We start from the raw sequence: 15565 nt of genomic DNA, 5'->3' as shown, positions 1-15565 counted from the left end.
AATCCAGTGATATTAGAGAATTAAACCTTTTCAACTTGCATACCACAAGCAGACACATTCTTTTTAACCATTAAGCCAAGAATCGTCATGCAGAAACCCAGTGGCAGTGACCCAAAACCTTCACCAACAGCTAAAGAGAACTCTTTTGAACATCTCTACTCCATTCAATGCTTCAATGCTTTAAGTCTTCTTACTTTGAGACAAGGATGGGGGTCTCAAGAGCCAACTTTTCTCCAAGGTTCTCACATTCAAGAGGTCAACAAAGTGTTTTATCAACTAGTACTTAACCGTAGAGAAAAAGGAGCCAGTACAATCACAGAGTTACCATATTCGGATGAAATAAAGCACTAAGTGATACTCATAGATACTCAGTAACCAGTAACACTAAATAGAGAAGGCTTCACAACATCGTACATGCAACGACAAGAGAATAGAAACAAATGAAAGAATTTAAAGGACAAACCACTGCACTACCATGCAAGTCATGATAGTGAAATAAAAAGCCCATAACCTTAGAATATATAAGAGTAGAATGTCAATAATACAATAATCCAAAATAATCAACCGATTAACAGCTGAATCTAGAAAAGTAAAACATGAATAACAGCACTAAACTCTTAATCAAGGTAAGCCCTTAAAACAAACAAAATGAAGAAGCCAAAATCCAATATAACATTGAATGCAGATATACTCACATGCTACGAACTGTGTGAACTACAGCTCACTGTAATTGCGCCAAACTGCACGAAATTCCTCACGGAATGTGTTAAGACGCGCCTTCAGGTTAGGTGTTCTAAAACTTGCATGGAGGATGGTAGCTGAAAAAGAAAGAGAAAGAGTGTTAGATGAAAAGGTAACATGTTTAGGGGGGGAAACGAGAAAAAAAGACACAAGGAGGTGACATACCAAGAAGTGCAATGGCAAGTGCCCATAGCACAGTGAAGAGACCACAGGACACATACCAAAGGATAAAACTCACTGCAACAAGAAGGGTAAAATCAGTTGTTTTATACACTACATTTAATGACAAACAGATTAGTTTTGCTTTATGTAAGAACATTTCTCAAACATAATACCAGAAGAGAATATGAAGACAAACACCCAACGAGGCCGACCGCATATGTGAATTGCTCTTTTAGCTGACGGCCGTCCACGAATAACAGGCCTGGCAAAAATGAAACAGTTACTAACCAAAAGCAAGAACAGATACTTTGCAGAAACAAATAAGTGAATGAAACTTACGTAAGGGGAGGCCTCATCTTCGCTGCTAAATGTGGAGAGAATTGCCTCACAGTTCTTGTCACCTTCTCACTAAAAGTACCAGCAAAGCTGTACGAGAAAACAATTATTAGCAACCACAGATGAGAAACTAAATCTAACCATATTGTAACCTTCAATACTAGGCTCATCCTTCCATCTCAAACTTCCATCTCAAAGGTAACATACAAAATAACAACATCAGTGACTCGAATTCAGAGCACTAAAAGAAGAGGAGTTTTACCATAGCTTACCTATCATTCAGAAATGCGATGCTAAGCGCTGTTAAAATTGCTGCTAAAATAGCAACCGGTCTCCTCAGGAATCCCATACCTGCAGAATCACAAAAAATTAGTACAAATATATGTAGAAAAAGTAAATTCGAGCTGGACCGCTGGTTTCATCTACTTACCAAGAATGAGAACAATCATTATAAAATAGTTGGTTCGATAGCTGCAAAAGAAAAAAAAAAGCATTTAAATTCAAGTAAGAAACGAAAAGAAATGAAGTATTTGATCCAGAATTAGCACAAGTATATTCACGATCAAGATTTAAGAATTTTCTTGTTTTGGAACATTTTCCTTTCTCTTCACGGCAACCAAACAATAAAGATCAAGATTCAAACTGATTCGAATTACAAAAAGAAGAAGAAAACAACAAAGATTAAAAGGAGATTTACTAGTAGAGATTGCATTTAAGGCGGCTGTTCCATTTAGCATATGATCGAGGGACGGTGAATCGGGAGAAGAACTCGGAGAGAGGTCGTGGCGGTGATGACCAGTCAACTTCACGAAGCGCGTCGATCAGATCCTCCGCGGTTACGTTTCCCCAATCCATTGGATTCGATTAAGCTCAATCCTCCTTTCCACACGGTACGGAACCCTAGAAACTGAAAATCGGCGGCCAAGAGAAGGGAAATTTGACGAGGAAGTAAAGCTTGAGGGGAAATAAATCGAGGTTGGGTAAGGAAGGAGAGGTTTTTGGGTGGGAGAGCTTTAATTTGTTTGGAGAGTTTTTTTTCTTTTCGGGGGAGATTGCTCTAAAAATGAAAATGGCTGAAGCTTGAAGGAATTTGGAAGGTTCAAGAAGGAGAATAATGCAAATTGAAAAATAATAAAAACCTTTAATTTGTCTGAGCCCGGGTTCGAACCGGGGACCTCTAGTGTGTGAGACTAGCGTGATAACCAACTACACCACCCAGACCTCCTTGAGGGTAAGTTGTATCATGTACCAAGGGAAAGAAAGTAATGATAATTGTATTTGTTCATGTACTAATCCAAGCTTTTTTCAAAACTACTTGATTAACTTAATTTTGCGTGCAAACAAACCAAAATCAAGCCATTTATATGAAATTTGTTATATGAACAAGTCAATTCCAATACATGAATATGTTTTGTTTGAATTTTAAACTGGTAAGCTACTTTTAGTTTGATATACTCTTAGTATTTTGTTTGCATGTTGTTGAACCTCGGGGTTCAGTTGGTCATTCCGTCTTACGGAAAACACCAGTCAACTTATCCCTATAATCCACGATGGCCTTGTTTGACTAACTTGTAACTCCAACATTGTTACTTTGAAGAAATTAAAGTGCGAATATATTAGCATGGAATAACATCAAAAAGATTTTGATCCTATTATGTTAGTTTTTAGGATTAAAATAATGATTAACAGAGATAATAGGAAACATTTGTATTTCATAATCATAGGTAAAATTATTAAATTTATGAAAAATGAACAACTACAAAAAATATTTGTCAAATATATTTTCATTAATCAATTATGAAAATTGAAAGCTTAAAGACATCTAAGTATCATCCTAATCTCAACCATAAATGATACCAACCATATTAAAAATAAATAAATATCAATCAAGGATTGACGGATTATAATTTCAAGACTTTATTAGCACTTTATGAAAAATCAAAATCTTTGAGTTTCGAAGAAAATATGATGGTAAAATTGAAATTTAAAGAAAAAGGGCACTACTAAAATTAAAACTTGCAGCTTAATTTGACTCAACACAAGTAAACTTACCATGCCCTGATATCGTAATAATTGACAAATTGAGAGTCCTTTTTTAAATTCATGGGTGGCGGTGCATGGTTGATCTTTGCTAGTGGAGCGATTAGTCTGAGTCTGCTAACAGTCTACACGGTTCAACAATTCAAACCAACAGGCCACGCACACGGCAAGCAACCTAGGCAAACACATCAGACAAGCAAGATCAAACAATAGGCCTAGCGCGCACACTCGGGTAGAATTGTTTATTTGGTTGGTGGGTGTATTTTGGAACTTAAATGTCAATGTGATTAATATTCAAATTTGAACGTCTTAACCTTTATCATATATTTTGAATTCATATTATAATTAAATTAGTGATTATCCATCTATAAATATCGTCACTTTTTTTCTTTGTAACACACACATGTTTGATAATAAAAATTCTTATTTTTTTAAAATATAAATAAAATACATAAAAATCAAAAAATTTATATTAATCTTCATAAAAATAAAAAAAAGAACATATATTTAGAGATGAATAAAGTATAATTTATATCATAAACATACTCGCAAGTGTAATTGACGTATTACTTATTTTTTTAATATTTATATTTTCCTTTTTTTCCCCTTTACTTTGAGCTAAGCCAACCTTTAATTAGGCATATTAGATTCTATAGATTGGGCTAATGGGATGTTATAGGTCTCACCTAATGCTACAAGTTAATCAAGCTTAATTCTTTTTGACCAAAAATTTCATGTGTAACATGACAAACTTTATCTAGGCATGGCGTCAAAAAGCGACATCACATCTACAACAAAAACCTAAAAAATTGAATTAAAGGAATAATTAGGTTTATTGATAAGATAGAAAACTAAAAATATAAAGAAAAAAAAAGTGATTGAAACATAGTTACACTTTCAAATAAAGAGTTGCTAATTTATTTTTTATTAATAAATTAAAAAAATAGAAGATTATAAAAGGATAAATGCCACTTACAATTCATTTTATTTTATTTTTGCATGATACTATGTGATTTGTTTTTTTTTTCTATTAATATCTTATCGATATTTTTGTTTTCAATTAATATTATGGATAATTTTTGTTTCCATAAGGAGTTAATAGGTTTAGTAATTTTGTACACGACAAAAATACAATACAAATTAAAACAAATTTAAGTTTCTAGTAATTATATATTAATCTTGTTGTGTCGAAACCTATTTAATTTCAAAAAAAATATAAGGCATAATTAATTACTTATATTATTGTGTATTTATATAATTTGTGATTCTTTTATTATTTATTTATTTAATAATATTCACGTGTTGTTAAATACTTAGTTTGAATTTATTTAGTACATATGTTGGATATTCTTTTGCTTCTTATTATTGATAGAAATGAAGTGAAGAATCAAAGATTTATTTTTTACTCAAATTGAATGATGTAAAATGAAAAATACAATGTTAAGATAATAAGATATTTATTAGTAGGAAAAGAAAAAAAATATCTTAAGCACAAAGTGATAAATAGAAAAGAAACACTGTTACCATTTGGCGTTGGAATCCCAACCTCTGAAAAAATTCATAAAAGGCGGAAAAGTAAATTTATCCAACCAATCTCTCACAGACACGTATCAACTATCGACATCGGCGCCTTTTCCATCATCACCTAACCCGCAGCCACCGAATCAAAACCCGCCAGTTCACTAACATCCATTGTTACACGGTGAAACTAACCGTCTGTTAAAAATCCTCTCCCATGGCAAATTCCGCTTTGGCTTGGGACTCTATATGAGAAGGAATCAAATCAGAAACGCTAATCCAAGATTACGTTCGCTAATCACAATTAATAGTCTCAATAATTGAACTGATAATTATTAAACAAGGAAAGCTCCCATTCAAAATTTAATCTCACCCTCCCCTACCTTTCCTCGCTCTTCGTCACCATATTATCTTTACACGGCCAATCCGAAATCCTTTAAAAATACGGGTCGAATCTTCGGAAAGATCCAAATTCCGGAATCCGATAATCTAAATATTTAAGCTTGAAAACTTCTGGTGTTGGATCCTAGGGTTTCTGTCTTTTTGTAATGGCGCAAGCGACGGGGAGGGGAAGAGTGGTAGGGAACTATATAGTGGGCCGGCAAATCGGTTCCGGTTCGTTCTCGGTTGTTTGGCATGCGAGGCACCGAGTTCATGGAACCGAGGTGGCGATAAAGGAGATCGCAATGGGTCGGCTCAATAAGAAGTTACAGGATAGTTTGATGTCGGAGATCTTTATTTTGAGGAGAATTAATCATCCTAATATTATTCGCATGCATGATATTATAGAGGTTAGTTCTTTTTTTTTTTTTAAATTTTGTTTCATTTTACTATTAGTTTTTAAGGAGTTGTTTGGATGCCGAGAAAGTAGAGGGAAAAGTGGCGGAAACGGAAATATTTAAATTTATTTTAGAAATTGAGCTGTTATGTAAGGTAGGGACTGGTAATTGAGGTGCCGTTTATTTAGATAGTAATTTCTTTTAAGGAAAATAATAAAAGAACAGAGGATAGGATTTTTTTACTGAAAATATTTTAACGAGAAGAATCTATTTTTGAGAGAAAATTTTTTTGTGGACTTTCCATTGAAAAAGGACTTTGGTTGGTCATATGTTTGACTTATATTTGATAGAAGCAGATAATGAATGAATTAAGGAAGAGTAGAATTTGCAGTCAATCTGTTTAATGTGATTACATAAGCTTCTATTGGTTTGCAATTTGGAAGACCAAAAATGAGTTGAAGTTTAATTTTGTTTCCCTTTGCGCTACCGCAACTAATACTAAGTTGAAGCTTTGAGGAACATTGATAAATTTTGGGTAAATTTGCATTGGCCAAGGGAAACTAAATTGAATAGCTCTTAGCATGTACGTGATTGTGAAGCTCGGTGCTGTTTTTGTTTATATCTATTTGTGCATATTTTCGTCCTGCTAAAGTAGTTTTATCCTGTGGTCCTTCATTCCATTTACAGCTTGGAGTGGGGTAATGGTTTCCTTAGTTGCAATTTTGGTCTATGCCTTGGATTGGCATTTTGTTATTTCTCATTAGATCTTTTGTATGTTGAGGTCATCTCACAAGTATACATTGATTTGAAATGAAAGTTATTTGAGATATTGCTGATATGCCACTCTGTCGAGTTCTTTGTACTTCTACTTGTTATATGAGCAGGAGTATAGTATTTATCTTAATGATATTTTTAATTTGGCTTGTATACATATGCGTAGGTTCCTGGAAAGATACATCTTGTATTGGAGTTCTGCAAGGGGGGTGATCTTTCTATGTATATTGCACGCCATGGAAGTGTCTCTGAGGCAACTGCAAAGCATTTCATGCAGCAGCTAGGTATGCTGCAAACTCTGTCTGGTTATAGGTCCTGTCTACTGAATTTCGTTCACTCAAAACTTCTTCAACCATCGTTTTGCAGCGGCTGGCCTACAAGTTCTCCGTGACAATAATCTTATACATCGGGATCTAAAGCCTCAGGTTCAGTTCATTTTGTTTGGTTCTAGTTCAAATTTTGATATAATTTTTACTTATGCATATAAGTACAGATGCAAGCCTGCTCTAAAAGTTGTATTTTCTTTCTATAATTGTAATCAAGGAGTTACATGTAAGAGATGGTGCCTTTTTTCCCTCTAAATTGCGTATGCTTTTGAACCATATTATGGGTTGTCATGAAGTTGTATATATTGGCAGACAAGCATTCAAAAATAAATTCTTCATGTTGGAAGACAACCTTTGATATATACTAGTCTTGTCCATGCTATGAAGTGTTTTGTGAATATATTCTCTTTGTAATGTTTATTGGTTTGGAACAGAATCTTCTATTATCAAGAAATGATAGCAATGCGGTTTTAAAGATTGCTGACTTTGGATTTGCAAGGTAAATGATCAAATTGTCCCACCCACTTATTGTCTACCTTTTTTTTTCTCTATTTTGGAGTTCTGTTCCAAATTGAAATTTTTTTGCATTTGTAGTCCCATTGGTGTTGTTTGCAATTAAAATAAAGTTCATTTGTTTATGTAACCCTTAAATATGGACAGAGGGAAAACAAAAATATATCTTTAGTACTAACTGCTGTGCATGTATGCTTTTCCGATGGATTTTTTACCCATAGTCCATAGTTGGAATGTTACAGTTCTGTTTTGGCAGATCTCTGCAACCTAGGGGGCTGGCTGAAACATTGTGTGGTTCACCGCTGTACATGGCTCCAGAGATAATGCAACTGCAGAAGTATGATGCAAAGGTGATAGTTACTCCCCTCCCAAGACTCGTCTTCCCTCTTCTCTATCATACTGAAATTACTGCCTACTAACATTGACTTAATACACAGGCAGATCTCTGGAGTGTCGGTGCTATTTTATTTCAGCTCGTTACTGGGAAAACTCCGTTCACTGGAAACAATCAAATACAGGTGTAATGAACTTTGAACTTTTTTGTTTGTCTGAAGTGGTCTCTAGGGTTCTCGGAAGTTCTAACTTTAGACTTGCAATTAATTACCTGGGTTGAACTAGTGAATATATTTGTGTGCAGTTCCCTTGATCCTTTTTTTTTTTACTATCTGGTTTTATGCAGTTACTCCAGAACATTGTGAAATCAACTGAATTGCATTTCCCTGTGGAGAGCAATTATTTGACTGCCGATTGCAAAGATTTATGTCGAAAATTGCTTCGACGTAATCCAGGTATTCCACAAATTAAGATGTAAATTGCGAACTTAAGACGTAGACAATTGAATTATTTGTTGATATGTTGGAGACCAAAGCAACTATTTTTCTGTTAGATGCTAATTAATTCTATGACAAATGAGGATTGCCAAAATTAGAGGTACATAAAAGAACATTCTAATTCCTACGCTTCAACCTTAATCAAAATTGTATAGTTCATGATTATTGTTCTTATCCCTTACTTTTGGCTTGCAACATTTTGCTTTGATGTTTTAATCATGAATGACTTTAACTGTCGAATTGTTAATTCAGCTTACAAGAATTATTGTATCATAAATACTAGTCTCTACATGCTAGACCATGCAAGGAAGATGATGCTAAGATAAAGCTTTAGCTGATATGTCAAGACAATGGGAAAAGAGAACCATAAGGGTCATGTTTTATTCAGCAATGCTATCAACACATTTTGAGTGCTGAGCAGTTTTTATTTATAAACCTTTACTCATTCTTGTTCTGCTTTTTATTGTTGTATCTGCAGTGGAACGTTTAACATTTGAAGAGTTCTTTAACCACCCATTTCTTTCTCAGGGCCAACCAGATGAGTCATTGAGGTAACTGGGGAAATGATTCTTCTGATCGTTTTGTATTGATATACAATATCTTTCAGTTCCCTAAATTATGAAACTTTGTGGTATATTCAGGAGTCAGAGATTTTCAAGAACAATGGCTGGTTATCCTTTGTCTGAAAGCAATCTTGTTAGGAATACTGAGGACAGCTTTCAGGAGGACTGTCTCCCTTTCTTTCTGGATGATGATTCTAGTGGTCCTGAAGGGAGCCCTTCCTTAGCAATGGAGAGTTCCTCAATGAAATCTGCTTATGGATTTTCTCCTGATGCAAAAGATGCTAGTGAAGTAACATCTAATCCTTTGAGTAAAGTGGGTTTTACTTCCAAATACAGTGGTACAAGACATAAATCAGAAAATACTAGTTTTAGGCTTGAAAGTCGCAAGGTTCCAGGTGAAACACTACATGAACCTCAGAAATCCATGGATCAAAGATCTGTGAATACTTGTTCAAGAGGTACCGGCAATCTTATTATGTTCCAATTCTCAAATCAGTTGCATATGATCTAGTTCCCATATATCTTGCTCAAACATTGTGTTCTGAGCCATTGTCATAACTTGTCTGGTTTAACTGTCATCCTTGCATTGTTTCCACAGTTGGGGACTCACTGGAGTTGATCGACCAAGATTATGTTCTTGTGTCTGGACCTCCCATGGATGTGTCATGTTCTTCAGCTAGCACTTCCAAGCCAAACAATATCCCATACAAATCAGAGAGTCCACCTTTGATCCCTTTTACCAATAACAGCACATCAACTGCCCCTGTGCCTATTGTTGGTGCCACAAACATTAATATCTGTCATGTAGGAAGCTTGGAAAGTCAGAGCTCTGCCCCTGGGACTTCTCAAGGATCCATGGATATGGGAGATGTTCTGGAACAGCCATCATCTCATTGCATGACGAGGATAAAGTCATTACAGCAGTGTGCATCTACTATTACAGAATTAGTGCACGAAAAGGTCAGTCCGTAGGGGATGAATGATCTCACTGCATCTTTCTTCTGTAGACATGTTGCTAGCTGGGTTCTCCTGGTATTTTCTTTGCTATAGTAAGGTTTGTTGAGGTTATTTTGTATGTAATGTTATCATGGTCGTTTGATAGATTGAGGCAGGTAGACAACTTGAAGCATTCTCAATCCAGCTTGTGATTCTTGCAATTTGGAAGCAAGCATTGCATATTTGCCATACACAAGCTGCATCGGCAATGGAAGTAAGTCCAAGCCAAGAAATGAGCAGATTGAGGAGGAGTGGCAGCAAGAAGCATGGAACATCTGACACGGAAGAATGTCAGGATGTTGTCAGCCCTGAAGGACCAGAGGATATATCCTTAGAGATAGAGAGGGAATTTCTCCGGGAAGTTGAACATGCTGAGGAACTTGCCAAGGTTATTGAGCCTGGTATGCCTTTGATAAGTATTACTGCCTCTGTCAATATTTGTTGGTCCACTTTGAAATTGCTTACAGAATGAGAAAGCAACTAAATGTATAATATAACAATTCATGGACTTTGACAGTATTGCTGATGTGAAAGTAAACAAAATTATACCACCTTGTTTTCATTCTATAAATTTTAAGATTCTAAATTAGCATTTTCTCATCATAATTGCAGGAAGAACAGAGATGCCTGATGCAATGGAGACAATATTTCAAGCTGCCCTTGCTTTGGGAAGGCATGGAGGGGTGAGTATTTTGTTCTCGCCTTGATTCATTCCAATGTGCCTAAATTGTATTTATCTAACTATTTAATTGACTGGACATTGCTTTAAACTATTTGTATGAGGTGAAGGCAACAAAACATGAGAATAGATTCGAGCCAGGATCTTTTACAATATGAAATGAAGTTTTTGATGTATTTGATAAATGCCATGAAAGTTTTCTTGAATTAAGGTGATAGAAGATAGCAATGAGCTGAAATTGTACTGTCATGTGTGTCGTTGCAGGTTGATGAGCTCATGGGTGATATGGAAAGTGCAGCTTTGTTGTATTCAAAGGCAGTGCGTTTATTAGTGTTTCTTCTAGTCGAAGCACCATCCCTCATTCTCAATCCTCCATTTTCTCTCACAAACTCCGATCGGTATAGACTTCGAACTTACATTGATTTTCTTAGAAACAGGCAAGGTTACTCAAGATCCCAGAGGATGGCTCTTCTCAAGTGCAAGGAGCAGCCATAGAGTCAGTCAAACATTTTTTAGCCCGTCCTCCTGATGACTTACCCTGTTTCATTGTGTAAACATATTTATTTGTACAGTTATTCTTTTGAGTAACAGGGGACTGGGGGTGTTAACCAGGGTCAAAGGTACCCGGTTTGGATGTTGTAATATACTCATTGCTGCTATGAAAGAATGATAAATGGTTAGATGTGCTTTAGAGTATTAAAACTGTATAAATGGAAAATGTATGTATAATTCCAGTTTAACAGCGCCGGCACGACGGGAACGAATGAAGCTGAAAAACTTATGCTTCTCTATAGAGGGTCATGGAAGGAGCGAGAGCTAATAATCTCCCGGGGAACAGGGAACTTGATCATCGCCAAAAGGTGAATTTGAAGGTGTCGGAAAGCTTCGGTAATTTGTTCTTCATAGATTTACGAATAACTGTAATTAGCTGAATGTCGTGTAGAACGGTGAAACGGGGGTTTTGGCTTTTCGTCAAAGGGGCAACATGACTGAACTGCGTGTAGAACGCGGAGGTGGAGTTTGTGGAATTGGCAGGTCAAGGAAATTGGGAATAATACCAAGGGAAAGAAATGAGGTCGAGAACCACGGTGCTACCCTAATATAATATTTACATTATCAAGTATTGAATTAATATATACTCATTGCAAACCTCATGTCAGAAATTTCTGTTAAATTTCAGATTGAATAAAGGGGGATTTTATCATATTTTATAAGGTTGCCTTATTTGGAATATTCCACTACCGTTTGACCCAAGGCGGCTGAAAGTTGAGATGGAGACTTAGAAAATCACCAGTGTTGTGGACTTGATGGTCTTTGAAGAACTCTATAGTTCACATTATACACTTCATATAGGAGTGTCCTTTATTATTCAACAATGGCAGAAGTTCCTAAGCCCAGGAGAGGCAGTAGCCATGAGATCCCAAAGCTATACATCCCTGAGCTCAACTCTTTTTCTCATTGTTATCTCTCTCTGCTTTTCTTTGTCAAGTTCAAGAAATCCCAACATTCTGCCGAGAGGTTCTTCTCTGTCTGTCGAACATGACTCGGACCTGTTAATTTCTGCGGACAACACGTTTACCTGCGGCTTTTATAGTGTTGGTGAAAATGCTTACTGCTTCTCCATTTGGTTCACCAACTCCAAGGAGAAAACGGTTGCTTGGGTGGCTAACCGTGACAAACCTGTTAATGGGAAGGGCTCTAGAGTTTCTCTGCAGCAAGATGGTGCCTTTGTCTTAAAAGATGTCGATGGCTCCACCACGTGGGAGACCAACACCAGCAGCACAGATGCTCAGAAGGCGGAGCTTTTGGATAATGGAAATCTTGTTCTTATGGACTCATCTGGTAAAATTCTTTGGCAAAGCTTTGATTTCCCTACGGATACACTTCTTCCTCACCAACTCTTTACCAAGAGTAAGAAGTTGATTTCCAAGTTAAGCAGAGGAACTTATGCTACTGGATATTTCCATTTTCTTTTTGATAATGATAATGTCTTGAGATTGATGTATGATGGGCCTGATGTTTCAAGCGTGTATTGGCCTAATATTGACACAAACGTGTTTACAAATGGGAGAACAAACTTTAACAGTACTAGAATTGCTATTTTAGATGACATGGGCAGGTTTTTCTCAAGTGATTGGATGCAGCTTTCAAATCATCCTGACCAGTTCTGGGCGATCAAGAGGAGCTGACAAGGACCACGATGGAAACCTCAGGCTCATAAGCTTGAATAATGGACAGGATTATCCCGTCTCAGTGGAAAGCTGTTATGCAACAGTGTTTAGTGCATGGCGTTTGTGGAGGAATGGGATGTAGTACTATGCTCCAGAACCAAAGTGCTCAGTCCTCCTGGATAGAGATGGATGACCCGAGTAATTGGAACAAAGGTTGCAAGCCTAGGTTCACTAGAAGCTGTCACACTCCAACAGGTGAGTTCGTGAAGATTCAACAGGCGGATTTCTATGATTTGATTCCTCTTCCCTTACAATATACATTAGAATCTGCCAGACGAAATGCTTGGAAGATTGCCGGTGTCAAGCATTTGGCAACAAGCTATCAGGGGATGCGAAATGTTACATCAAAATTGAATTTTCAATGGCACCAGTCTGTAAGTCCAAGTGACATATATTTAAAATGCCTTTGAGCATAGAAACATCAGAACGCATATGTTCTCAATGACACTAATCGTATATGCAATTCAAGTGTATCTACAATACCTATAGGGCTTCTTCTTCTATGTATGGAACTGGAGGTAAAAGGGTGAGATGGGTGTATCTATACTCGTTTGCCTCTGTCATTGGTGCCATTGAAATGCTCTTCATAATGTCAGGTTGGTGGCTTCTTTTCAGAAGACGTGATGTGCACGCTGTTGTGGAGGAAGGAAATCGTGTATATCTAGTCAATAATGAAGTTCACTTATATCGAACTCAAGAAGGCAACCAAGAACTCAGGAGAGTTGGGTCAAGGAGCCTCCGGAGCGGTATTATAGGATGTCTTGGAGGACGAAAGGGTGGTGGCTGTCAAGAAACTGGGAAATGCGTATCAAATGGAGGAAGTTTTTTGGGCAGAAGTGAGCACAATCGGAAAGATCAACCACATGAACCTTGTGAGGATTGGGGATTTTGTTCAGAATCCAGACATAGACTCTTGGTCTATGAGTACGTGGAAAATAAGTCTTTAGACAAACTTCTTTTGCAGAAAATATTCTTGGATGGAAAGAGAGATTTAAAATTGCCCTGGGGTCAGCAAAAGGTTTGGCTTATCTTCACCATGAGTGCCTCGAATGGGTTATACACTGTGACGTGAAACCTGAAAACATACTGCTGGATGGTGATTTTGAACCCAAGATTTCAGATTTTGGACTAGCAAAGTTGTCTCAAAGAGGCCGCAAGAATTCTGAATTCTCTCGAATTCGAGGAACAAAAGGTTACATGGCTCCTGAGTGGGCATTAAACCTTCCTATCACAGCAAAAGTAGACGTGTATGGTTATGGGGTGGTGATTCTGGAGTTGGTGAAAGGCATTCGACTCTCCAATTGGGTGGAGGAGGATGGCGAGGGACAGGAAACCGAGTTGACGAGATTTGTCAGAGTAATCAAAGGAAAAATTCAGGGTGAAGAGACAGCCTGGATAGAGGATGCAGTGGACACAAGATTGAATGGAGAATTCAGCAAAATCCAAGCAGCAAAAATGGTTGAAATTGGAATTTCTTGTGTGGAGGAAGATAGAAACAGGAGACCAACAATGGATTCCATAGTCCAAGCCCTAATGGAATGTGAAGATGTTAGTCGGATATAAACTCCAGAGAATGGTAGTGCCATTTGAGTTATAAATCTCTTTTCTACCTTCAGTTTAACTTTTAGCTATCAGGTATCAATGGCTTTTGGGTTGATGGTTGTGCAGGAGAATGTATAACTGGATGAGTGCTTAATTGTGCTTTTGTCTTTTTTTTTCTTTTTTTTTTTTATATTTGCAAATTTATCGCTCTGTATTATCCAAACATTTTCATACTTTTGGTCTAATTGCCATTGCCAATCATTGCATAATACACTGCACATCCTTCGTTCTGAGATGTTAAAATGGTAAAAGTGATAAATGAACATAAAATTCAACTTCAACGGCTCGAACCATTTGAAGGTAAAGATCTGAAGCAGTAGGCAGTCATGTCCTTAGTTTGCATTTTCTGACCGTGGGAGCTGTCAATGCTTGTATAGAAAACAAGCACTTTGGCTGCATTGGGATGATCATGGCCTGTATCTCGACCCTTTTTCTTTTCGCTGGGAAGCAGGCTTTCTAGTTCACTGGGAGTGTGTGTTTGATCTAATGGCAACCATACCGTATCTTAATTTTTAATTTTTTATTATATATATATAATTTGCATGAATCTGACTTCGTGTTGTGAAATCACCATCCCTCGTTCCCAAACCGACATATGATGTGAATGCATGCTAGGTCCTGTGATGTGAATGTTCTGACAAAGACTAGAGGACTGAGGAGCCAAAAACCTTCTTAGCCTAAGATTAGAAATTAATAATTTTTCAAAATTTAATTTATATAAATGATTTACCAGCTAATTTTTTAGAATTAATTGATCATTAATTTATTAGTTTCACTATGAAATTTTGAGGTTTTTTAAAATTATTATTCTATTGCTTTGCTGGGTTCAAATCTCTACTTAATTTTTTAAATAAAAACATAATGAAATGAATGGTTGTTTATTCTATTTAATTAGTAGATTTTTCGAGTTAGACAGAAAGATGAGCTAGCTTATAGACAATTTTTCTTTACCACTAAATGATGTAGCAAAATTACAATTGAATGTCTATACATTTCATATAATCATAATCAAATTTAATTCTTTTCAAATCAATTCAATGTAAAATTATAACCTAATTTAATCTTTTTATTATCCATGCTTGCTAGCATAGGTGACTGTGAATGTTATCATTGTTATGCTATGCGCGGGTAAAATGCCCGAGGGATGTTGCAGGGGAATTGGATGATCAAATTGGGATTTTATCTGGATGATGTTCTAATTGTTCATGGCCCTGGTTGGCTTCTCTTTTCTTTCAACTTCCATGTCTTTAATACGTCCGACATTTCTACTATTCCAACAAATAAATATGAACTTAGGAAGTGTTAGTGTATTCAAAAGCAGAAGCCTTGATGGTCTTCCTTCATTCTCAGAACCTCCATTTTTCTCTTCAGAAACTCAGACCGGATCCCAGTAATTTCCAACTTTCAGTGATTTTCTTTACCATTAAAGCAGGAAAAATGCTAGGCCTATGATGTGAATGCTCTTTAATAGGCAT

At 36.5% G+C, this 15565-nt stretch overlaps 2 protein-coding genes, 1 non-coding gene and 1 pseudogene across 3 annotated transcripts; 2 read left to right on the top strand and 2 right to left on the bottom strand.

The window, feature by feature from the left end:
- Positions 1–6: 6 nt before the first annotated feature.
- LOC110420379 (PRA1 family protein A1-like) lies at positions 7–2341 on the bottom strand. Its single transcript, XM_021433661.2, has 7 exons — positions 1937–2341; positions 1670–1710; positions 1512–1590; positions 1243–1329; positions 1077–1165; positions 907–978; positions 7–818 (listed from the first exon to the last, which is right to left on the bottom strand). The coding sequence occupies exons 1-7, from the start codon at positions 2092–2094 to the stop codon at positions 715–717; spliced, it is 630 nt and encodes a 209-aa protein (XP_021289336.1). The 5' UTR covers positions 2095–2341; the 3' UTR covers positions 7–714.
- A 45-nt stretch (positions 2342–2386) lies between these two features.
- Positions 2387–2460, bottom strand: TRNAV-CAC (transfer RNA valine (anticodon CAC)). Its single transcript has one exon. It is a non-coding gene; the product is annotated as a tRNA-Val (tRNA).
- A 2629-nt stretch (positions 2461–5089) lies between these two features.
- On the top strand, positions 5090–10939 carry LOC110420267 (serine/threonine-protein kinase ATG1c-like). Its single transcript, XM_021433516.1, has 13 exons — positions 5090–5588; positions 6517–6634; positions 6717–6775; positions 7111–7175; positions 7446–7539; positions 7627–7707; positions 7869–7977; positions 8498–8570; positions 8661–9040; positions 9181–9542; positions 9685–9979; positions 10191–10261; positions 10522–10939. Exons 1-13 carry the CDS (start codon positions 5346–5348, stop codon positions 10750–10752), a joined length of 2181 nt encoding a protein of 726 aa, XP_021289191.1. The 5' UTR covers positions 5090–5345; the 3' UTR covers positions 10753–10939.
- A 143-nt stretch (positions 10940–11082) lies between these two features.
- On the top strand, positions 11083–14150 carry LOC110420266 (putative receptor protein kinase ZmPK1; annotated as a pseudogene).
- Positions 14151–15565: the final 1415 nt, after the last annotated feature.

This window comes from Theobroma umbraticum, unplaced genomic scaffold (genome assembly GCF_002168275.2).
Source record: "Theobroma umbraticum cultivar Fairchild unplaced genomic scaffold, ASM216827v3 scaffold_86.0, whole genome shotgun sequence".
NCBI classification, from domain to species: domain Eukaryota; kingdom Viridiplantae; phylum Streptophyta; class Magnoliopsida; order Malvales; family Malvaceae; genus Theobroma; species Theobroma umbraticum.
This window is presented reverse-complemented; position numbering and strand designations above follow the sequence as displayed.